Raw genomic sequence first — 25,606 nt, 5'->3', positions numbered from 1 at the left:
TGCAAGTGCTCACTCTCGAAAATATCCTGCTTTTAGATGTACTTAAGGTACAATTTTGCAGGTGCCATCAAAGCAGTAAATGTGTCAGGGGCTGCTGCAGAATAGAGCACCACTAAAAACTGCATAGTTTTTAGTCTGTCCCAAGGAGAGTCAAATCACTCTGGCCCAATGACTGAAACACTTGAACAAATACACAAGGATCATTTCAGAAGGGATTCTCACCACTCTGAGGTTTGGAGGTAAAGGCCTCCTTTCCAGTGAAAGTAAACAAGATCAAACAGTCCAATTTTCACTTGCACCACTGAAAATCTCAGTTTACCACAGATGCATCCAATATACAGAACTGCTTCCAGATCCTACGAATGGTACACTAAGTATTTCAAAATGGTCAACACTGAAAGACAAAAAACTGTCCCCCTTTCCTTTCCATGGGATCAGAGGAAGGAAAATCCTTATCTGCAATTCCTTGTCTATGCACATGAGTTGGGAGCTTTTGCTGCCCCTGATGATAGTTTCCCAATTTTGATATTCATCCCCTCAAAACCACAAGATATATTGACACTCATTCTGAATTATGTGTTCACTGTGATAAAACCAGCTGTCCTGATCTCCCACATGCAGGATCATGTCTGCTCCCCCCTGTCCACATTATTATTTGTATGGCCATAGAGGAAGCTCAATCAGCCTGTTCTGCTTGAAGTTAATCAGGCAAAGTTTTCAGCTGCTCTCTAACCCAGCTTACCATGTAATTGTACTAACATTATTACTGGCTCAGGAGAAGCAGTGGAAATGCGTGACTGGGGAAAGATAGGACTGTTTTTCTGGGTCACGGGCTCACTCAAGGGGCTTAAGTGACTGAGACAGCAGCCTAAATTTGGGAATCATCTCTGAGAGCAAATGTATTCTCATGAATCCTCCCTATCACTACTCCTATACTGCCAGTTGCTTTTGCAGGACATTTCAATGTTTTTTCTAAGATGCTGAAATAAAAGCAGGGGAGGATTTTTAATCATGTGAATTTGACTAGTGCCAGACAACTGTAGCTTCAGCAGTTTATCTGAAATCTTCTACTGTACTGTTCTCTTTGTTTTGGTTATATCATTTGCTTCTACTTCAAGAACCTAGAACATCAGACAGCATGGCTGAGCACAGACCAAGAACCAGAAATATGTAATACAAATACTAAAACCAGCACTGGGTTTTTATTTATCTGTTACATTTACCTATCATGCTGGAAATAATAATTTTTTATTACCTCATTCCACAAGCACAGTTGCTGGATCTCTGCTGATGCAATACATGAAATATATTTTTAAGAAACAGATGCAAAGTTTTCTGCTGTGCCAAAGGAAAATTAGAATTGTAATGTTCTGTCAAAGGAAGAGTTATATATTCTTTGACAAAATAACAATTTTCATGGAAATGAGAGGCTATATAGCCAAGTGAAACCTAATCTCTTTTCATGCTGCTACTCAAAAAGAAAATATTAACAGCTATTGCACAATCACGCACCCACTCCAATTAACTACTAGTTAGACATGTGAAAAGTGCAAGTTACCTGGTTCTACTTCCAAAGTTGTGATGTCATGCTAATCTTGACTTCTAGCAATCTACTTGAACATAAGAGGAGCTAATAGAGAAGATTGAAAAGGATTTTATTTGGCTGTTACCTTCACAAAATCAACAAAAGTGTGTTACATCAGGATATAACAAATTATAATAAATTTGAGGTGATTTACCCTTTGAGGAAGGGCCTACAAATGCAAGGTTCTCTCAGTGCTTCCTAACACCTTTGAGATTACAGAGCATTATTTGTATGTGAAGCACTGGCATGAGAGTCCTGGAAAACTAATTTTTACACATTTGGAGAACAAGCATAACCTGGAAGAATTAGGTCTTGGCTTCCTTGCAGCTGTCTCAAAGTTTACTGAATTCTATCTGAAATAAAAGAAAAAATATTCCTTCATTTCTTGAAGTCTAGATTAAGAATAGACAGTTTTAGTTCTGAGCGTTTTTGAGATAAAGGTACTTGTGTATTGTTCCACATATCTCATTAATACTTTAATTTACAGAAATACTTCTTATACCTTTTACTGTACACATCTGGGACTTCAGCTGGAAATGTTTTTATAGGCAGAGGCCAAAGTTTTTCAGATTGTGTCCATGATTTCCAGATCCAGATATGTTCCTATTGGACTAATGCATTGCCCGTGTCATATGGCTGCCATCTCTATGTACATTGATTTTTCACATTTCATGTAAAGTTTACAGCATTTACATTCGCCACGTATACCAAGTATTCTTGCTTTTTCTTGCCCCTGAAGTCTGGGAAATCCTGCTTTCTTTTCTCTGTCAAGAAATTCCAGGGACACTTTTCATTTTAAAAGGAGGGACAGAGGCCCTTTTTAGTACCTTTATTTTATGCATTTGAGCATCGCTTTTATCTTTGAAGCTTCTCTCACCCACAATACATACAGTGATGAGTAGTGGCTGTCTTGGTTGTGGTATCCCGTATACTCAAGAAAAAAATTGTCCATTTGCAAGTGTGATTTTGGAATGTCTATAAATGTAACTTAATAGAGAAACAATTCCTACCTCCACTGTCAAGCTTCTGCTGCAGAACTTGGAATCTGTATAAGGCACAGGATTGCAAACAGCCCTGGGACATAGATCCTGAATCAAGCATATCCCAGTTCTTTCCCATATGCATGGGAGTCCACCACTTCCAGTCTTCATCCTGTTTTTAGGGGAGCTCTCTGGGGAATACACATTTAAAGTGAACTTTGCCTCATTTTGCCTCATACTTAGCTTACAGTTCTGTCATGGTTTAAACCCAATCCACAGCTCAGCTCCATGCATCCTCACTTTCCTCATGTTGGGATACAGGACAAACTGAAAGAGTAAAAGTGAAAAAACCTCATGGGTTGAGATAAATACAGTTTAACAGGTATAGCCATAGCTGTGCATGCAAACAAAGCAGACAAGGAATTCATTCATCACTTCCCATGGGGAGGCAGCTTTTCAGCCATCCCCAGGACAGCAGGGCTCCATCACACTTGAGGGTGACTTGGAAAGACAAACACCATTGCTCTGAACATCCACCCCTCCCTTCTTCCCCCAGCTTTATATGCAGAGAATGGCACCCTGTGGAGTCATGGTATCAGCACATGCATACACCTTCAGTCAGCTGGGATTACCTTCTTGTGTCACCCCAGCTTCCTCACAACCAGCAGAAAAGGCTTCAATGCTGTATCAGCACTGCTCAGCAATAGCTGAAACATCTCTGCATTATCAGCACAAGTCTGAGGCACAGCCACATACCAGTTACTGTGAAGAAAATTAACTCTACCCCAGCCAAAACCAGCACAAAGAAAGCAAGATTAAGTCATTCCTACAAAGTAAAAATGCATTTTTTTGAAATAACAAATAGAATGCAAACCCTCAGACCCCAGTGGTACAAGACCTTATCTGACCGTAGAACAAGTGGATTAAAACACTAAGCCTGAATAAACACAAAACCCAGTTCTTTAATGAGGCTTTAAACAGAAATGTTGCACAACTGGAATTCCACTTTTTCAGATTGTATCGCTACACAAGATCTGGAACCAATGCTGTTTTCAGCTCAAATATCTGCACAATAAAGCTGTGCTATCTTCACTAACCACCCAACTCAGCAGGGCTCCAATGTGATGTACAGAATTTCCTTTGCAAGACTATCATCCCCAAGCATTGGCTAGGAAGCTTAGGCAACAGACTAAAGTATGAGGATTTTACCACTGGTATAGTATTTAGATCTTATTTCTTATCCTTATTGGCTATAGTAGAAATAGGAATTAGGTTATAGGTTCAAAGATTTGAGATTCTGAAGTCACAGAAGTAAACATCTCAGTGAGAGATGCATTATGCCATTAATTAAGCATTATTAAACACACATTTACTCTAAGCTCTAAGCATTTTATGTATGTTGCACAGAGAAATGCACATGAGATATTCTGTTCTGCTCATTCTCTTATTTTGAAATGCATTTGAATTACTTAGTCCTGTTCCTTCATCACATATCCATGAAGAGTATAGGAATTATTATATAGGAGCAGGCACTCTAACCACCTTCTCTTCTTGCCTTATGGGCATCATGGATATAAGTTATATGGCATTTGTGGTACCAGAACAGCTTCCAACAAAAGGGTACCCTGCTCATTTTGTACTTCACAGAACTCATTTAATGAAAAGCCACAAACAGATGGCATTTTCATCACACCCACTGGTCTTTTCAGATCAGAAAAGACCAGTGGAATATATCCAGATCAGAAGAGAGCAGTGGAACAGAAGAGAACAGGGAACTTTAATGTTGTTCTAATCCTTCTGGGATTTCACACTCCTGGGCTGTCAAGAAAGAAGCCTTCACCGATGTTTTATATTGGATTTGAGTTTAGGGAGCTTTTTTTTACTATAAGAAAAGAGATAAAACATTATTCCACTGCAGACCAAGTATTTTTAGCCAGCCATAGCAGGAGGCAAGTGCCTTCATCACTAATCAATTTCCTTTATATAATAAAGGGAAAAACACTGCTAAATAAAGTATTGAGGTACTGATGAGTTGCCACAAGAGACTAACTCAGTACCTGTGTTCAATTTTCTGAGAAAGGAATATACACTTCCATCTCTTTTTTGGCAAATAAGTATCTCAGTTTTGCAACTCTTTATTTTGCAACACTGTTATTTTCACTATTGATCTGAGTATCCTGAAGTCTATAGTTACTGCACGTATGTGTTGGAACCCTATTATGTATGCAATTTAACTATATGGACCCAAAACCCCACACATTTTTAGGGATAACTATTTTAACAATCCTATTTCAACAAGCTGATCTGGTGAATTAAAATTAAAAACCTTTGCTATCCTACCTCCTAATGCACATCAATTTACATAAAGAGTATGATGAGGTGCACAGAAACTGCAAGAGCTTAAGGCAACCACTGATTTCCAGATGGGATTGAATAGGTCAGGTGCAGAGAACTGGAGAAGCAAGATCCACAACAGCTCTATAAATCAGGATTTTTTGTGAGATACTGGTAAGACTGAAAGCATAAATACAGGACAAAAAAATAGGTTTCTGTCTGCACAGAGAACTAATCAGATGTCCTAAAGCTGTCAGCCAGTACCAGTGGCACATGGTACTGCAAATTAAGACAAAAATATCTTCAAACATTTTCAGATATGCACTGATTATTAATTTATGTTGTTCATCTGAATAACATAACTTTTGAAGTTGACATTGGGAACCCACAGAAACTAAATAACTATCTAGGTTAGACTAGAAATTTGGGTCAGGGAACTTTATTGCAATATACAATTTGTACAGTGTTCGAATTTAAACCTCCCTAACAAAGAAAAAACAAATCTTGTCAAGAATTTCGGGTTTTTATTCTGAGACTGTTTCACAGGTAAGAGTGAATTCTCATTTATATAACAATGCTGAAAATTAACTATTGACAAAAATCCAACAAATTTTAACAAAATAGCTTCAAAACACTTCATAATATGCTCCTGCGATTGTGTATTTTCAATTCCAAATGAATAGCTGACTCATTCCCAAGAGTTGCAGAGGCACACATTAGCTTAAGCCCTTCTTGTATTCTTATGCAATTGTTCAGCTCTGTAAATATCCACTAAATATTTCTACAATACATTCAAAAGGTTAGGAACTACTCAGAATTTTTTTATTTCATGTTAAATAAGTTAAAATATACTAGCTTATAAGGAATAGTAAAGAGAAACAAAATAATCCTTATCTAGTATTTAATGGTCATGGTTATCTCTGTACTTCAAGCTTAATTATATTCAAATTCACCAAAATAGAAATATTAATAAGAACAGGATATTTTGCTAAGCATACTGCAATGAGGCCAGATTTTGCCAAAGCTAAGGTTTTGCTGTTTAAAATGGGATGTGAATGAACTTGGATATATCTGTCTTAAGAGCTCCAGACATGGCTACACTTTTGCTCCTGTTAACAGCTGCAATTTTTACAGTGCTCACAGAACTGTTGCTTACAGTCAACTTAACCTGAATGCCTAATACAACCTGATACCATTAGGGTTTCCAGTTAGCTTCAAAGTTGCAAAACCTACTTCATACTATCAGATCAAGCTTAACATATGAAACCTATTGCTACCCTTTAAAATGATAATATTAATGATAATAATAATGATTATTCATGCCTGGGATGTTCATGGCACATTTTCTATGGCACAGAATCAGGATCACTGTCCCAGTTGTGTAGGACGTATCAAATTCCTCCTCAGCCAAAGAGCATTCAATCTCACTTCTCCTGGGACGTCTTCAGGTACCAATCATGCTGGTCTGGATGTGCTGTCTGTACACCAGTATTCTGATAATACCATCTCCCCTTCCTTACCACAGTTGTTTCTCTGAGGACTTCTTATCTGTCTTGGGAAGGATCAGGAATTTTTAACATTGGGGTTGGGTGTATCTTGCTTAACTGCAATCAAAAAACCCAGCCCTCTGTTCGTAACTGCCCTCTGAACTGTTTGTTTAGTGGAAGGAAAGGAACTTCAGCAAGAGCAAATAACTCCATCCTCAGAGTTATGGACTGCATTATGGAAACACTGCCTGCCCTCGCACTGAAATACAGAACTAGTCTACAGAGAAATACCTAGAGTTTAGATTATCATTGTTAGGTAACATGAGTATCACTTCAAGCAATTAAGAGTTAACTTATCTAGGAATCAGGAGAAAGGAGATGAACTTCCTATACCTACTCCTATGAACTTCTCTCTTTAACATAAGTAGTCATGTATTGTGTAGAGAACTTGTACACACTGAGAGACCAAATTACCAGATTTGGGACCAGATATCTGAAGTTTAGACATCCAGCAATTTACTGGACCATTTAATATCTGGTCCTTAAGATATGGCTATTTCTCAGAGCAGGCTCACAAATGCCACTGCAGTTCTCCTGGGTACAATCAATGTGGGATACTCTTCAAGGTTTCCACCCTTTAGTGCTTCTGCAGTGATGAGGCACAAGTAAATCTGCAGGCCAAGTTCTGGCTGTGCACCAGCTCTGCTCTTCAGGCAGGTCTACTTCTCTCCTCACTGGACATACTCAGCTTCATGAACATTGAAGTAGAACCAGCTGTAGCACTCCAGACTCATTTTGTACCACTGCTACTGAGTACTGAGCTAAGACAGCAGGCACAACTAATTTTTCCAGCCCCTTTGTTGCAGTATATTCCTTCATTTTCCTCAGTTATCAACTGACTTAGGGTTTCCTTTTGGTAGCTTATATGCTACGAAGTCTAGCTATGCTTTCAGCTACACTTATTGACTGACCTGATCAAACAAAACCTGCTCATCTGGCCTAAATGTCATACCTGATGACGTATCAGCTACATTCCCTGTAACTGATATTTTTGAGTATTTTTCATCATACTTTACGTTGCTAATGATTCAAAGTAGATGAATTCATTAGAAATACATTTTTAACCACATTTAAAATGTATTTAGCCACTATCTTTATGATTCTGTTCATCTGACAGACTTATTTCCTTATCATGTATTTTAAAACAAAGCTGCTGTCCTGACACCACTTTTCTACATTATTGCAAAGTTAATGTTGTATTTTATTAGGATGATTTTATATCAGGAATTCCATTTAGTGTGTTTCATTTTGCTGGGCATCTGTTCAAGATCCCAGATAACTAATCTCTAAGCAGTGACCTACATACTTAACCATTGTCCCGTTCGTAAGTGATACTAATGACTCATATTTTCAGTTTGATCTATACATAATTTCTCTCATGCAATTGCATAAATCTTTGTATCTAAGTAATTTTAGCTATAAAGATTTTTCCAAGAGTAATTCAGACAGACAAGACTACCCCATAGCCTAACCAAAATTTAAGTTTATGTGGACACTGTTAGTCATGCTTTCTTCTATCCTAAATATTGTCGTTCTGCAGTGCATAATGAAGCCATGAAAGCACTAGGTTTATTTACTTACAATTTCAGTGGAGGCAGGCATCAGAATCATATTTTTTACATAATCTGCTGTAAACTGATTCTTTCAGATTCTTTAGACTGGGTGGACAGTTATATTTTGTATTTTCAAAACCTTTGCAGGGGGCAGAGGAGTATGTGAGGAAATGCTTTGGCCAGATTTAAAGTTTTTTATGAAACTTCAGAGTAGAGCTTAGATAATTTTATTATGGGAATGCCCTCTTCTTGCTTGAAGTAAGTTTTTCCTTCCTTCTAGTTTGAGCATATGTCTTTATTTTTCCTTGGTACACTTGAAAAAGCTCTTGGACATTTCTATAGCTGTTCCCTTAGTGTGAAGTGTGCATTAAAAAGTTGCCTTGCCATAGGTGGAAGCTGACCATCTTGTTAGAGAAAAAATCAAACTTGAACTTTGTTACCCAGAGGCAGCTAGGCTCTGCTAGAAGAGTCATCACTCTGAGAAAAAACCTTTGAAATACAAACTAAAAGGAGCCAAAAAAAAAAGTGGTACTTCCAGAAACGCTAATAACTTGAACAAATTATCTTATATGTAGTTTTGGGCAAATAAGCAGTAGAAAGCAGAGGTTCTGTTGCCAGTCATTTACAAAGGAGATTTGGTAGAAATATATCTCTAGAGATGACTCTTGACCTGAGGCCTGCTGCTGTGCATATCTGCACAAGTGCATATTTGCTGCTGTGCATATTTGCACAAGTTGTTTCTGTTCTCTGCTCATACCTTTCCAAGCTGCACAATGAGACCTCTGGTGTTCGTAAAAGTATGCAGCTGCGTTATGGGAGCAAAACCATTTCTGATCCTTAGGGAGCTAATGGCAAAGTGGGAGACCAAACAGAAGGATTTCCAGGGCTAAAATACTGGCTAAAGAAATGTAAAATTTATTTCTTTCGTTCTTGAAAGTGGGGTGGTGTGAGGGTGTGTATAAAGTGGAAACAGAAGGACTTTGTGAAACCAACTGATCAACTCAAACAACATGAGCTAATATTAGATGTTGTTTGAGTATAATGTTTGTCACCCCAGGAATGCTCTAGTCTGGAGAAGAGATACCAGATCTAACACTGGCCAAAACAGCTACACTGAAACCAGCTGGGACAGCAAATCAGTTTTATAAGCTTTGCAGTCATACACTACAGTGAAAGTGGATACTGACCCTCTTCAGACTGTCTCTGTTAAAACACAAACTTAACTGTTACCAAGTTAATATTATGGACTGGGGAAAAAAATTGCATTGCATTTGTAACTAGTTTAATTGTCAAATTATAAATATTTAATTTAATCTCTTAATAACAACAGTTCTAAAAACACATATATTTTCATTTTTTATAGAATAGGCCTATAAACTTACCATATGCAAATGCATTTCTTGTTCTATATCTTGACATCACATCTCATGTATTTGGCTAATTCTCTTGAAAGAGTCAAAAAAATTCTGTTTAGGTGCTCAGTTCACCCACTTCACAGGTGCTGTGGAAAAACACATGTGTGAACTGTCCACATGGTCACTTGCAGATGTGTCTGTGGGGGACAGAATGCTATATAGTCATGCCTGTAATGCAGAACTGTGCAATTTATTAGAAAAGTAGAATCTATCTATCCTGAAGAATAATTTTCTTCATGACTTTGTCTTTACCTTTTCCTGTGTTCTACATACCCCCTTTTTACTTCTTCCTTCCATTTCCAGAATGTTATTTCCATATGCCAGGATTAAAGCTGCATTATTTCATTTTCCCTTTACATCATTATATTTCAAAAGATACTTAGGTTTTTTATTGTATTTAATTTCTGTGATCTAGAACTACTAATGACTGTGTCTCAAAAGCAGTATTTGCAATAGCATTTAGATAAATCCTATTATTATTATGAATCAAAATTAAGTAATTCCCATTTTGTCCTTCATTAAATGGGACTATTGATCAGAAAGACTATAAAGTGAAAAACTGTCAATATAATTTTTTTTCCTCTTGAAAGGCTATCAAATTTTACATCACTTATTTATGTATACATGTTAACACAGAAACAGCAGGAAAAATGAGTTTCTGTCCTTAACAGCCAGAGAACACCCCACCCCCCAAATCTCCCCCATAGGATACAAGAAATTCCCCACTTTTGGAACATCCTTTTGCTGCTTTGTCAGTTTGAAAATAAAGTCCAGACATTTATACTCCACAAGGTGTCACTCTAAAACAGCCGAAAAAAAATTGTGTCTTTTTTGCTTTGAACTTTACCCAGAAGGTCAGAAATCACCAGCATTTCAAATTTAAGACTGAATTATCAGATTTTACTCAGTGCTACTACAACGTAACACTACAGGCAGTGGTTATTTTTTCTTGCAAATAGTGTACTTCAAAATCAATCTATTTGTAACATATTTGCCTAGCTGCAGTGTGGGTAAAATTAAAAAAAAAAAAAATAAATAAAAGTGCCAGTAACTGTTTCAATTTGGGGGAGCATCCAGCAAGTATTTTATCAGGATACATTGCACTCTCCTTTATTAAACAACCACTGGCTCATTGACCCAATAACTTAGGTCTGCAAGGTATTCAAGCTTTTTAATAAAATACATTTTGTCTATAAACAAATTGTCCTTTTAAACAAATAGAGTATAATCTACAGACATTCAAATATCCTCCAAAAAACACAAACAGTTGTCAGCAACAAAACTTTACTTTCTATAGTTCACGGGCAATCAGTGAATTAATTCTCTGGAAGCTAATAGGAGAGAATTCCCAGAAAGTTTTCTTGAATCTAAAATATCTTACATTCCAACTTCTCCTGTAGTAAGTCCATGCCTTCACTGCTAACTCCCTATTTTCATGAACTTTTGAGAGATTTTTAACACATCTATGAACTTTAATTGCTGTTGACCACCAGGTTCAAAACATACTAGAAGAAATATGATACTAACATGAGCAACTGTCATTTCACAGGAAACAGTATTAGTATTTCAGGAAAATGAAAATCATCAATGAAAAAGAACAAAGAATGTATGGAACAGGTCTGACAGTATGAGGGAGAGAGCTGTAGGTAAAAATTTACATAAGATACAACAAAAGAAAGTGGAACTGATTTTGAAATGTTAACACTTTTCATCCTGTGCTCAATACTGCAGAACTCTGATCCCTATATAAACCAACTGGGCTTTTGCACAAAAAATACAGACGTTTAAAAATAAACAGTACCACATCCAAACTTACCATAGCTGCTTGTGTTATACTCTGTAACACCAATGTTTTCAAACACTCTGTTCAATCCATCCTAACTTTTCCTGGTTTTATGTGGCTGTTGAAATTTTAGGACCATTTCCAATAGACACACTTCAGAAAAGGTAATTAGATCAAGCTTCAAATGAGAGAAAAAGAACAACGTCTGCTTTGAAGATCTCAACAGATTTGGGCCGCTCACATCTCATGAAAGCTGCAGCCCCAGGCCCATGTCTGGATTTCTGAAGTAACTGACAACTTCACTGGTAAAAATGCAGAGGTGTCAAGGATTTCAGTATTTTTTTGTTTGTATGCCAACTGACAAACTTCAGAAAGCTTTTAGTTCACATAACCAGGATCCAGGAGAATCTAGATTTTCAGAATCAACTTCATCAAGCAAAACACCTCAGTATGCATTAAACTTAAAAATGTGTTTACAGTTCTCTCACTTCTGTAAGAATTAATGGAAGCTAGAAATGTGATAAGTACTTTGCTTAGGGGGAGAAAAAGCCTTAACAGAATTATTTTAGAAAAAACACCCCCATTGGTCCAGACTGAGCTTGTTAAACAACTCTGCAGCAACTTTTACCTGGTGTGAGTACAACCACATTGGGAAGGGGTGGAGGGGAGAATCATGAAAGTGAGGATATCAAGAGCCTCATTCAAGGTTGTTTGGAAATCGTATTTTTGAAGCCACAAAACAAAAACAATGACTTGGCTAGATAACGAGATTTCTCAATCATGACATTTTTATAGCCCTAATTCCATTCATGAGATGTATTAATCACACCTGATTTCACTGACAAAGGCTATTAAAAGAGAGGAAAAAGCTCAGCAGTTACCATAACAAAGACACTTCCTTCACTGTTTTTTCCATTCAAGTCACACAGAATACAAAATGAAGTTTTTTTTCCTCAGTCTACATGCAGCTCTCTCTCAGACTTTGTGCATATACAAAGCTTTTGCTTCATACTGTATTAGAGCAAGTCTGCTGCAAGAAGGAAGTTCTAACTCAGAATTTAAAAAAACCCAGAAACCTGAGAAAGTAGACTAAAAATTCATTAGACAGAGAAGAATAATTTGATTTTTGCTACCCGCCATTTCCAGTTGGCATGACAGACTACCAAATTGCTCTAGAATTTACCTAAATTATTTCCCTCAGTTATTATATCAAGCAAATACTAGAACACTTTTGCTGGAATAATGAGATCACTGTTATTCTCATTCACAAGGGTCTCATAGTGCCTGAAAAAAAAAATCTCAAAAAAGACTAGACCCTCTCCCCACATGACAGTATTTTCTACAGAAAGGCTGACAAGCAAAAGGCAGTTACTTCTGTCAGCTGCTTAACAGCACAGCACTCAATACAGTCTTGCCTTGTACACACCCACACACTAAATACTATGGGGATGAAACAGGAAAAAACTGTGGGCAAAATGAGTCAATCCAAACTAGAAGCTGAGCAGACCCCTTCGTTTTCTTTGAAGTGATATTTAATTCAGAAAACAATCACACTGAATTTAGCTGTTACACCGATGTCTGCAGAGTACCAGTACAGATCAGCAATTACGTGTGACAAGAACAGAAGGAAAACCAAGCAGGAGACAACTTGCACTCCTCAGGCCTGTGTAAGTGCAGTCAAAAACAAACAAACAAAAAAAATCTGCAATTATTCTTGCAAAGCGCAAAATCTGTGGGAATAACAATCAAAAAGTCCTTCCAAAGAAGCCAAATCCACACCTACTCTTACAATATACTTATTTTAATCCCTTTCTTCACTGGCCAAAACAGCTGAGGCTGTTTTAGAGAGTCAAGAGAGATCTGTCTGGATAGCCTATAGACTTTGCACATCTGCTTAAAGAGGGAAACAGCTATGACTCAAAGCTGACTATTACATTCCTCATCACCCACAAGTCTAGGAAGCTGAAGATATTTTCCAAGAGACTATTTTACCTGAGCTACATGAAAATCTATTTTGAAAAAAAAAAAATTAAAATCCATGCAGGCCTGTGTACACACTTTCCCTCCAAGGCCAATCCTCTAGCTGTCTATCTTAAATAAACTTGCAGTTGTGTGGCTTCAGCAATAAAAGAGTTTCATACAATAGAAATGCAATTTTCTAACAGGAAGGACAAAACCACAATTTTTTTGGCCTTTTTTCTTGATAATGAGAAAACAAAACTCTTGGCTCTGCCAAATCAAAGCTTGGGCAGCGCTCAAATTCTCTTATAATAAACCAACTCAGATTCACTTGGGTGTTTCTATACAAAGAATACTATTGTATTGAAAAGCCCTTTTTCCTGCACCACATCCATCAGTGCTACAGTGTGTGCCTGCTGCCCCGAAGGCTGAGTCCATCCTGGGCTGCATCCACAGCAGGGTGGGCAGCAGGTCAGGGAGAGGATTCTGCCCCTTTACTCTGCTCTGGCAGAGACCCCCTGCAGTGCTGCATCCAGCTCTGGGGGCCTCAGCACAGGAAAGCCATGGACCTGTTAGAGCAGGTTTGGTGGAGTACCACAAACATAATCACAGGGTAGGAGCACCTCTCCAATGAGAACTGCCTGAAATGGCTGGGCTATTTCATCCTGGAGAAAAGAAAGTTCCAGGGAGACCTCACTGAGTCTTTCAGTACTTACAGGAAAGGAGGAGATAATTTTTTACACAGGTAGAAAATGACAGGACAAGGGACAATTGTTATAAAGAGGAGATGCACATTAGATATTAGGAATTAATTCTTTACTATGAAATTAGCACTCAACAAGTGTCTCAGTGAAGATGTGGTTGCCCCATCTCTGGAAGCATTCAAGGCCAGGTTGGATGGAGCTCTAAGCAACATGATTTACTAGTGAGTGGCATCCCTGCCTATGGCATGGAGGTTTGGAATCAGATGTTCTCAAAGGTCCCTTCCAACCCAAACCATTGTATGATTCTACTAGTAAAGAAATAAATAAAAACTACACAGAAGTGGAATAGACAAGGATTCCTCCCATCAAATTTCTAACTGTAATTAGTACCAGACACTATTGTGAAGATAAAGGGGATTTTTTACTGGAGATGTATCTACCACACACACACACAAGTTTCTCTCTATTTAAGTTTCCAAATCCCTTGTGAGTCAGAAGCAATGCCTACCCATAACAGAAAACAGACTTTAGTGACAGAGCCATAACAAATAACTTACTTGTTGCACTACAGAGGCTGCAACATGGATCTGCAGATTGCATTCATCCTGTCCAACCTGAACAGAACCTTTGACTTCTGCTGACCTTAGCATTTCAGATGTATTTTCACAGTGAAGAAGGTATTTCAAAGTTTACTTTTTTTGTTCCAAACCTGCATCAGAGCCTTAGAGGCCAGAGGTATCTTCTTACCTCCTTCAATCAACTGATGTGGCTGCAGGAAGTGAGAGAGAATACCTCTTCTTACAAATGGTGTCACTTAGGTACTTAGTGGGATTTTCAAAGTATTCAAGAAAATGATCCTGTGTATTTCAAGAAATTTAGGGAAGAAAAAAAAAAACATATACATAAACCAACCCATCCCAACAGGGTCAGAGTGAAGAGGGTTAAATGCAAATTGAGTTTAAATTAAATTAGGAAGTCTCAATAACTTCAGTAGGATTCCATCCCTCCTCCCCCTTCCACACACTCACACACACACACCCTCAGTAAAGCCAGTTAAGTAGGATACAGGCCTTTCTTCCTACCACATCAGTAAAGCCATTAGTTCCAGCAAAGCTCCCAAATACTCTGCTCATAAACTGTACTGGCCAAACAATTAGATCATTCCTGAATTTAAAAAGTACCCAGAAGCAACTTTGCATATACACTAGTTTTTTCAAAGCACAATGGAAAGTTGGAACATACTGCATTTATGAGAGCTGTAACGTGGTTTAAACATGGGTTTATGTTAAAACTCTTCAGATCCCATCTATAGGCTATTCCAGAATTCAGTGAATGAGCCAATAGTCACTTATTGAAAAGCTTCCTTCTTTAGGACACCTTGACCACCACTCAATAGTTTGCTGAAATTGTGAAAAGAATTGAATCAATCTTCACTACAGGCAATTATCTACAGGTGTACAGGATCTAGAATGTGAAGTATTCAGGATGAACATTTAAATTTTGATATACAGACCTCCAGCAAATCAAATATTCTGCAGATTACAGAAAATTTAAGTAAATAGCAGCCATATAACAGAGAGCTTCTTACAGGTATTTACAACATATTTAGCATCATGTCATGAGCTTAGGTGTGCTTTTTTCCCTTTGTCTTCTTTCAGATACTCATGGATTTTAAAGCATCTCAACCAGGTTTTTAAAGGAAATCAGACACTACACAGGTTAAACAACATGTTTCTATTAAAAACTATCTTTAACCATGGCACTCAGTGACAGCAATACAATACTTTTTTCCACAAAGCAACTAATATAAAAATATGCCATAAATTCATCTGTAGGCTAGTATGCTAGTACTTACATATAATCATAACATTCTTTTATAAACTCTTTCCTGAGATACCTTGGGTTGGTTGATTTTCTTGTATTACTGGATGCATTATCTTTATGATTCATCTAAAACAATTGCAAAATATTTTGAATGTGCAGGATACTCAGTAACATGTAAAAAGTAGTATGTAAATATATGGCAAAGAAACAGCTCATAGAAATTATGCACTTTTTTACTTCTTTATATTTTTTAAAATTTGGCTCCTTGGGAGACAGAAGGATGGTGCATGAAAAACCTGAAATTAGAGCTATGAATTGACAAAAAGCAGGAAAGCATTCAGGAATGTTAGGAGTTGGAATATATTATAAATGACACAAAGATGCCATAAGTTATGTTGGCTATGTATTGTCTTACAAAGCAACTGGACATATCTTAGTTCACAGTATAATAAATATATTTACTAATCTGTTTTGGAAGAGCAAATGTCTTTTAGGGTTTCAAGCTCCTGTATAAGTTTCTTGTTCTGAACTTCTAGCACTGCAACACGACTCTCCAGACATTTTATGTATTCTTTCTTCCGACGTCGACATTCTTTAGCAGCTTCCCTGCAAAAAGCAGAAGTAAAAAGTGCAAACAAAAAAGCCATTTGCATGCCATTAGAAAGCTCAGCAGAGTATGGAGACTATGACAGAATTCCAAATTTTGGAATATCTCCCAAATCAGTCTGAAAACACTAAGCAAAACTGGGTTCCACAAGGGCCTCAAGTGTCTCTTTCTCAAGTTCATATGGCAATCTGTAGAATTGCTTCCTCTCATGCCTTGATTAAAGTTCATAATAAAGGAGGTCCAAATGAAAGACAGTTATTCTGCTTTATGACAATAAAGATCTTTGAGGGCCTTGAGTTCCTCAATGAGAGTCTTGTTTTGGTTTTCAAGCACAGCCACACGATTTTCAAGACATTTGACATATTCTTTCTTCTTTCTGCGACATTCTCTGGCAGCTTCCCTGGAACCAATACAAGGCAAATGACTACAGGAACAGCCACAATATGGCAAAGACTGGATAAATGCAATTACCTGCAATCCCTGTGGTTCCACACAGTAACAACAACCACCACCAACAACTGCTGGATTGCACAAACAGAACATTGGATAACAGCCCAAAGCAGTAACATAGTTAAAATATAATCCAAAACATCTAGAACCTGAAATGCATCCAGCACCACCAAATACAAACCTATACACAGAAGAATTGAGAAAGACAGGGAGTAAATGATGATGTATTGATTTGAATTGTACTAAACATTAGGATGGAAAGCAACATTTCTTCTTCCAGTCATGTTCTACTTTGTGTGTTTATCGGGAGCATTGTCTTCTGCCATCAAAATCTTAAAACCAAACCCAGAGAATATACTTTCGGAAAAACACAAACATAACACTACTCTGTTCAGATAAAAACTAGATGCCAAGCCTACATGAAGATAAAAACTTACAGCATGTTGTAACAATGTACAGTACAATTTAAGTCCAAACAAATACAATTTATTATCATTTCAGAACTGGCTGCCTGAGCACATTTCAGCCACATGAGTCTGTGGTTTTTGTTACTGGTAAATGACAGCCTGAAGCCATTTCTGTAGTTCTGCTCAAAAGTCTCCAATATTTGAGCTAAATGTTTTGGCTAATGTGTTCAGAAGCATGTGACTAAACAAGTATTCAATTCCAGAAGAAGTATTAAAAATACTGGGAGTTCTCCTTTACCACCTTGGAACATTATAAACTATCAAATAGTGAGAGGCTAAAATTCCAGCAAATTATGAGCTATAGCATAGGCACTAGTTTTAAAACTGAAGAGTGACGAAACAAAAAGGAGGCACAACAATGCAGCGATCCTCGTAAGTAATTTAAAATAAAGGACAGGCATGAGAGCAAAGCAATACCATTAATTCAATTATAAGACAAGTGGCTAAGCAGTGTATTAGAGATCTGCAGAGCAGACTATTTCTATTAATCTGCCAGTGACAGAAGTGGCTATACATTTTAAAAAGACAGACTCCCCTAGGAACAGTAAGAAGAATGCACAGAGAAAGACTGACATTTACAACATTCAGTCAAGTCAATGACAACTAATTAAAAAATATACATCAACTTCACACAATATGCCTCACAAAATGACAGGGAGACTGCAAAGTATCTCATCCAAGCAGCCAAGTATTTAGCAAAGTCTATAATTATCATTCCATCTTTGAATAAGTCCTCTTCACAGCATCATTAATGGACAGCTGCTAATGAGATCCTCAGCTGTTTTCCTAACAAATTCTTTGCTGTGATGCTTTGAAAAGAAAAAGGTCCTCTTGGTCATTTTACTGTCAGTAGTGCGAGAGGACAGGAAGTAAAATTAAACAAAAATTGTAACTCTGGATTATCACAAAAATTATCTGATACTGATTTCTGAATCACCTAATATTTTCAAACTAAAAATCCATGGCTGTAAGGTCAACTCTAATCTTCTGGATTTAACAACCAATACTCTATGCTAGAAGGGCATGGGATGACTGACAAAGAATTTCCTGCCTTCCTTTCATCAATTACATGCAGTGTTCATGACCTTAAGAAAAAAACCTTGTTATAATGTTTGTGGGGGAGGGAGAGTGGTTTCCAACACCGACTATGAATTCTTATATAGTCTTACCTATTTTTCAAAAGTCTCAGCTCTCTCTTGCGTGTTGCCTCTTCTGCCATTTGCTGAGGGCTGTGCAAAGTCCCTGGTGAGGCTGCCATAACCACTCCCTGAGGTAAGGTAGTGGTGGGAGTTCGAATCTGGTAAGCTGGCATGTCTCCAGTGGCAGCTGTACAAAAGAAACATATTTTAAAATGTATGGCAAAAAAAGAGATATATCTGAAAATAACAGATTTCTGACAATGATTTATCCAGGATCCCAGATACATAAAAAATTTCACAGGTCTGTAATAACACAACTATATTTTTTATCTTAATAGCATTTATTTCCACTCTGAACTATCTGAATTGCTCTAGCATGTGGGCCCACTAGCCAGACAGACTGAAAGCTTCCACATGTCTCTTTTCAGACAACATGGGGAAAGCAGTTTGAGAAACAGTTCAAGCAGTGACACTTCCTGATTGCACAATCCCACAAAAAGAGGGTCCTGCTGCTGCAGCCACTGAAGCTTATTGCTACCCTGTTCTCCCTGTCAGGAATCAATTTGCTTCAGAAGACAACTTTCTCCTCTCCTCCTTCCTTGAGATAGCAACAGTACCAGCTTTACAACCTCTCCTCCTCTTAAAACAGCAGTTTGGCAACCTTGGATAATGAGCGAGAGCTGCTGTTGCTACAATGAAAAGGAACAGACAAGTGCTCAGGATGTACAGGCATTTGTTCCCTGGGCAAGGCAGACACACATGGGATGCTGCAGCATTAGCAAGCAACAGGAGGCAGTGGTGGTTGCACAGGAAGGAGTGTAGCTGCACAGTAAATCAGAGGGCAAAAGTTCAGATTCAGCTCCTGAGTTTAGCATTTCTGTGCTCTCCCCAAGCCAAATGCTGATCTGATGTGACTTGAAACCAACACCTTTCCTACAGTCTCACGTCATTTCTTTGTTTCAGATGTACTTGTCCCTATATGATGTACCGCAACTTAAAAACACTGGGGAAGTCCTAAGTACTTGTGTCTTGTCTGACATAAAATAAAACCAAACAAAAAATTCATACCTCTTTACATTCCAAGCAAGTATTTCCCTATTTATTTCCACAAATATTTTAAATTATGATAGAAAAAACTTTTGTCATTAAAATTTTTTAATGACAAAAATTTTGTCATTAAAGCAACTGCATATAGCTGATGCTTCATAGGCTATTATTACACTTAGCTTATACTTCAATTTTTTTAAGCATTATTCAAATAATGGAAAAACATATCTCACAGTTTAACCCCAGCCTGAAATAAGCACCACACAGTCACTTGTTCACTCTACCCACACAGCTCCCCAGCTGGATGAAGTAGAGAAAATTCACAGGTTGAGATGGGAAGAGTTTGATGGAAATAAAATAAAACGTAATGAAAAGGAAAATAAAAGGATAAATAAATCCAAGGAAAATTAATAATGCCAATTAAATGCAATTGTTTACCATTCACCAACTGATGCCCAGCTTGTTACTGAGCAGCAGGCCCCAGGCCAGCTTTCCCTACAGTTTATATACTGAACATGATGCCTTATGGTATGGAATACCCCTTCTGGCTATCTGGGGTCAGCTGCTCTGGCTGTGATCCCTCAAAGCTTTGAGTGCACTCCCAGCCTACTCACTGGAAGAGCATGAGAAGCTGGAAAGTCCTTGACTTACTGCAACTACTGCTGGGCAACAACCAAACCATGAGTGAGCTATCAACATCTCTCTCATCCTAAAACCAAAAAACAACACTGTACCAGATAATAGGAAGAAAATTAACTCTATCCCAGCTGACAGTAGGATAACTTGGAGAAATAAAAGGTAGACAAAAACATCTTGGGGAGGCTGACAGATTGGGCAGTTAAGAAATAACAATAAACTACAGGGGGGGAAAAAACTTAATAAAAAATATACTGTTATTACATTAATGCAAGTGTTTCACCAATTCAAAACAAAAAAAAAACAGAATCAAGTTGTGTTTAGACTACAACTCCACAGCCATGTCCTGAAATCATTATCAGCTTAAACCCCATGCACCTCCCCCCACTTCTCAGTCCTGTGGGTAAAAGTGTTTGTGGAATTACAAGATGAACTGGACCAGTGAACTGACCTGGATAATCCCCGGGGATGTGGGAGGCAGGGAGGGAGAAATCAGCCCAGAACAGCCCTGTGAGCAATGACAGGCAGCTGCCTGAACACAGGGCTTGGTCATCTTGTACATCTACAGGAGAACTGCTTAACCCTTTAAGTCCTCCACATTTCCCAGTCACATCAATGGAGTGATACCTCAGCTCACTAACTATAAAAATAGATTTTTAGCAACTCTTCAGGCTCACCTTTATGCTGGCCACATAACATATCTTGTAGACTCTGTGGTAAGAACTACCTTCTTCTATTTCATCACTAGGTATTCAAGTGATGTTATCTTAATTTCCCTCAGCTACAATGAATTAGAAATCCAAGAAAACTGTTTTATAGATGAAGTAATGGGGGAAAGCTCTCAGCCTGGCAAGACCATCTCAGCCTGGCAAGACTAACTACTTTGTTGTCTGTGTCTGACTTATGCTCAGATGGCAGCAAACAGGACTCACTGCAGCTTTTGTGCAAAGGACTCATTGTGATCATGTACCTCCAGCAAGACTTAACAAAAGCAAGTCCCTATCTCAGCTGGGATCAGCAAACACCAGTGGTAAGTATTCTAGTCTGAGCAGGTCCCAGTAGTGGCAGTCTCTGCCTGACTGTTGTCTCACTTATAAATCTGCCAGCACAGGAAGACAGATAAATAACTATTCTGGTGGTACCAACCTTGCCAATCTAGATACCACTGTTTAGAAACAAGAAAAAAGCATAGCACAGCATTGACAAAGTATCTTTTAGCAGTGCAATAATATATGTTTTATGATATATCATTGCAAAAAATATTTTGAAGACTGAAAAATGTTTTGTATATTAGCTCAAGAAAATGTAATGTAACTGACTTCCCCAGAAAAAGACCTTTGGAAAGATGAAATGGGCTCTAAACACAGTGGGATAAACTTAATTGTTTTTGAAGTTATTTTAAGCCTAGTTATGTTTCTATATCACAGTGAAGCATACCTTCCATTTCAACGTCTGAGACAAATGTCACACACACTTCATCCAGACTGCCAAACTTCTGTGGTTGTTCCTAATGACACTTCACAAAGATTTAATGCCATTCCTAAGGTACCAGAAGTAGAACTGAGAGTGCTAACAAAGCAACAAACCTTGAGTTGGTGCTTTTCCCTATCGCATTGCCCCAGGTAATTTTTTTTTTCTTTTTACTCCTTAAAATGCAAGGGAGTAAAAAGGCACTGAAAACATGAAGTTTAGACTTATAAAAAGAAAATAAAAAAAGGCAAAAGACAGCTAGTGAAAAAAAACCCCAAACATGCATTTAAAAAAACCAAAAAATTAAAAAGGCAACCGCCTCTTGGAAAAAGTAACTTGCTGAACACTAGAGAGCATCCCTGCACTCTTAGTTCTTTCAGTGACTATCCAGGAGAAAATATGCCTGATGTATTTGGATGCCTATTCTCCCCCTCTGTGAGTCATAATGGTGGGACTTGATTATCAAGGGGTTTTTAACTTCACCACTGAACAGGCTACACAAGGCATGAATCATTATCCCTTTGAGCATTAAAAACATCGACTCGGAGAAGATATTTATCTTTGGATTAATGAAACAACGTGCGCCAGCACTGAGCAGCAGCACGTAGGAGCCGGCAGGGAAGTAGTTAAAGTTACCGAGCCGCCGCAGGCAATTGACGAGGCAGAAAGGAACTGACTAAATCGCAGCATGACTTGGAGCTGACGTCAATGTGTATCTTGTTTGGAGTTTAACTTTTCCAGTTCCCTACTGCAACACGATTCCAGGAAATCTAATGACGTCAGCCTTTTGAACTCAATTAGCTGAGGAACAGACCATTTTAGCAGTGGAGGAGAAAACAAGCAGGCTTTACAATACTTCAATTATTGCCCTCAAATTTGTTTCCATTCAGTGTTTTTTTTAATACTGGAAGCATAGGATTGATTTACACTGCCGAAACAATCTCTATAAAGCTATGTTGAAGCCCATGGCTATCAAATTTGTAGCGTCTATTGCTCAATAAAAAAGGCAGTTGTCATTTTTACAAAACAAAAAGCAATTATAAATACAGCAACATATATGACTATCACCACGATAAAGAAAAATGCAAAAGTAGAGCAGTGGATTGTTTTCAGCAAAATCCTGCATCAAATAATAAAGAACAGTTACTGAATCAATCTGTGCAAGAACTCATGCACTAACAGTGATTTTTAGTTTTTCCTCCCCAAACAAAACCGTTAAAATTGCCCTGGAATCCTACACTAAGTAGACAGAATTAGAAGCTATTCGTATGACTTTAGAGAGATGAAAGAATTACAGCAACAGGTTCAAAAGAAAATGTCACAAATATTAACTAAACAATGCACAGACGTACAAAAATACCATGTCAAAGGCTAACAAAATTTTTACCTGTTTCATCTCCTGTAACAGCCATGATCAACTTCTGCACACACAATTCTGCTGCTCCTCTACCAGAGCTCAGCATGAACTGTTCCAAACTACCAAGCATGTGCAGGATTACAAGCAAGAGCACTGACATCACAATGACCTCACTTGCTTACTGCTGTCATTAACATGCTCCATCACTGGAACAGCTCACTGAAACTGCAGCCCAAAGAATTCCTTTTCCAGTAAACCTGTTTTTTTTCCTCTTCCACATTGCTATAATCTTAGCTTTGTTCTTTTTTCCTGAATTATTCATAAAGCTACAGAAAGCACTCACCACAAAGCAGGCTGTTAAGAAAGACTTGAAAATTCACAGCACTGACTGACAGAAATTAAAACACGGTTCTAGCATTCATTAATGAATCCAAATGAGAAAGTCATGATTTGATAGAAAATAAGGAAACTTAAAACAGACATGCAGTTGTTTTCATTGGAACAGTTCCACTAAAAGGCAGAGAACTCTGTTGGACAGACATGCAAGACAGGAAAGCTTAATAAGCTGTAACAAATAGGTAAATGAAAGGCTAGAGCTCCTCGCTTTGCAGGAAAACCCACAACCCACTCATTTAATTTCAGTTAAAAGCTTCAGAAATTATTAAGGAACACTCCAACGAAGTAAGTCAACCTAAAGCCAGTGGTTTCAGATGCTGTAACAAGCTCAACAGTAACTCTGGGTAAGGGCTACCTCTTCCCCCTTCTCTCCTTTTTCAAAATATGTCCAAGAGATCTGGCTGACTCTGTTTTAAAATATAAATTACAAAAACAACAACTCAGTTCTAAGAGAGTTATTCCTTATTTACATCAATGCAAATAAAATCAGTTTCAGAACAAGAGTCCAAGCACTGGTTTGTATGTAGGGCACAGCAAACTTCTAAGGTCTTTGTACTAAACAAATTCAGACTGGTAATTTATCAGCTGTGAAACTGTGCTGGATGGCAGCAGTGGAAGCATCAATGTTTGCATTGATGTTCTGTGTTTTACATCCTGTGTTCACAGAAGTGTTCTCTAAACCTGTAAATTACAGGATCACTTCAGGATGATATGTACAGAAGATCAGAACTAAAGCACAAGAAATTCAAGCCACAGATTTCAAATATCATTAACAATATAATGAAAACACACATAGATCCCAACAGAATGATTTTTATACAACTTTTCTACACTCATTTTCACAAACAGTCAAAACACTTCCTTCTTCAGCCAGCAAAAAAAATCCTTAACCTTTAATATATTAAGAAACTGCTCAGACACTAGAACTGCCTCTTCTTTTGCCTACAAATGTAAACTTGTAGCAAATACAATGTCACTCAATTGGATCAATATATTTGGCACTTTTATCCTAGTATTTTTCCACACCACAGGTTATCAGAAAATATCAAACATAGGGTTTCTGTGATCTTATCCATTATTACATAAGATTCATTAACAAATACTTTAGAAAAAATATCAATACATATGCTATATCTTAAAGATTCTGAAACAGATCTTTTCTGTTTCCAGGTATTTGTTATACTCTTTTCTTCTTCTATGATAAAAAACTTATATGTTGCCTATCCAAAATTATTATAAAAATACATATTTAAGTGGTAAGATTACTAAGCAGAATATTTTTCTATTATCATCTATGCTATCACAATATTAGGTGAACAATCAACTACTAAGTGTACAAAAATGACAAATGTTCATAAACTGTATTCCAACAGACTTTCCAGCACAGGCAAGATGACCCATAATAAGGACATTTCAGCCGTGTATATTCAACTTACTCCATTGTCTCACTCCATTGTGATTAACTCAGGTTTGCTGCCTACATACAATTGTATTACTATAAACATCTTCAAGTGCTTTCACACTATTTTTATACATCTCTTTTTTTACTATAGATGTTTTGTTTTTTCTGAAGATTTTCTAATATCAATACCATGTAGAATAAGTTGAAGCCTTTTATCTTCTTGTCATCTCCAAGTTAATGCTCATTTACTGTTTGCTTTGTACTTTTCCCTGTATGTTATGTCACATTTTTCTTCTATGTTAACATCTATGAGGCTCACTAAAGCACTGGACTTTGGAAATAGAGAATTCCAGGAAACAAACTTCTCTGATCATGGACAGAGAGCAAATCAACTTAGTTAAAAAGTATCCAAATGCTTCCAGAAACATAATGTAGAAGGTATTCAGTTACTGTCTCTGAATCCATTTTGAAAGTTTCCATCACAGGCAAAACACTTAATGGACAATTCCATCTTGCACAGCCCATTGCTGAGACTGAGTAGCCCTGTCAGAGAACAGAGCTGTAATGGAGAGCCTGTAAAGGAAAATCAGCCAAATGGAATTCCCAAGGACTGAAATGCTGCCAAATAAAATCCTCAAATGCTGTGCTTCTTCACAGACTTGGGAAGTCTTAGGAAGCAGCTAAGGAGTTATTCTTTCTGCCTCTGACACCAAAGCTCTGAAGAATCAAAGCAGTACCCATAAAATGCTAATTATTGTACCTGGAGAGATGGAGGCGGCCTCTGATTTAAGGGATGTGTAAGGCACGCACATAGAAAATATATGAGACTCATATTCAGAAAAACATGCAGTACTAGGGTGGGAAATTGGTTTGGGGGACAGCCAAATTTGGGTCTTAAGGCTTTGTTAAGAATATATTCATAATAACATTTAGGGAAGTTCTAACAATACT

At 37.6% G+C, this 25,606-nt stretch overlaps 1 protein-coding gene across 9 annotated transcripts in view; it reads right to left on the bottom strand.

Moving 5' to 3' along the window:
- Positions 1-5,322: 5,322 nt before the first annotated feature.
- Positions 5,323-25,606, bottom strand: part of CREM (cAMP responsive element modulator) — a 44,744-nt gene continuing 24,460 nt past the window's right edge. For 5 of the 9 annotated variants that reach the window (XM_021542917.3, XM_021542919.3, XM_021542920.3 and 2 more), the window contains 2 exons: positions 18,378-18,534; positions 16,066-16,691 (listed from right to left, as the gene is read on the bottom strand). In XM_021542917.3, coding sequence (XP_021398592.1) covers positions 16,547-16,691; positions 18,378-18,534 — 302 coding nt within the window. In that variant the 3' untranslated portion in view covers positions 16,066-16,546. Of the gene's footprint in view, positions 16,692-18,377; positions 18,535-22,887; positions 23,082-25,606 lie in introns of those variants that run through there. The other 4 variants (XM_021542918.3, XM_021542921.3, XM_021542923.3 and 1 more) reach the window with 3 other exon arrangements.

This window comes from Lonchura striata, chromosome 1 (genome assembly GCF_046129695.1).
Source record: "Lonchura striata isolate bLonStr1 chromosome 1, bLonStr1.mat, whole genome shotgun sequence".
Classification (NCBI taxonomy): Eukaryota; Metazoa; Chordata; class Aves; order Passeriformes; family Estrildidae; genus Lonchura; species Lonchura striata.
This window is presented reverse-complemented; position numbering and strand designations above follow the sequence as displayed.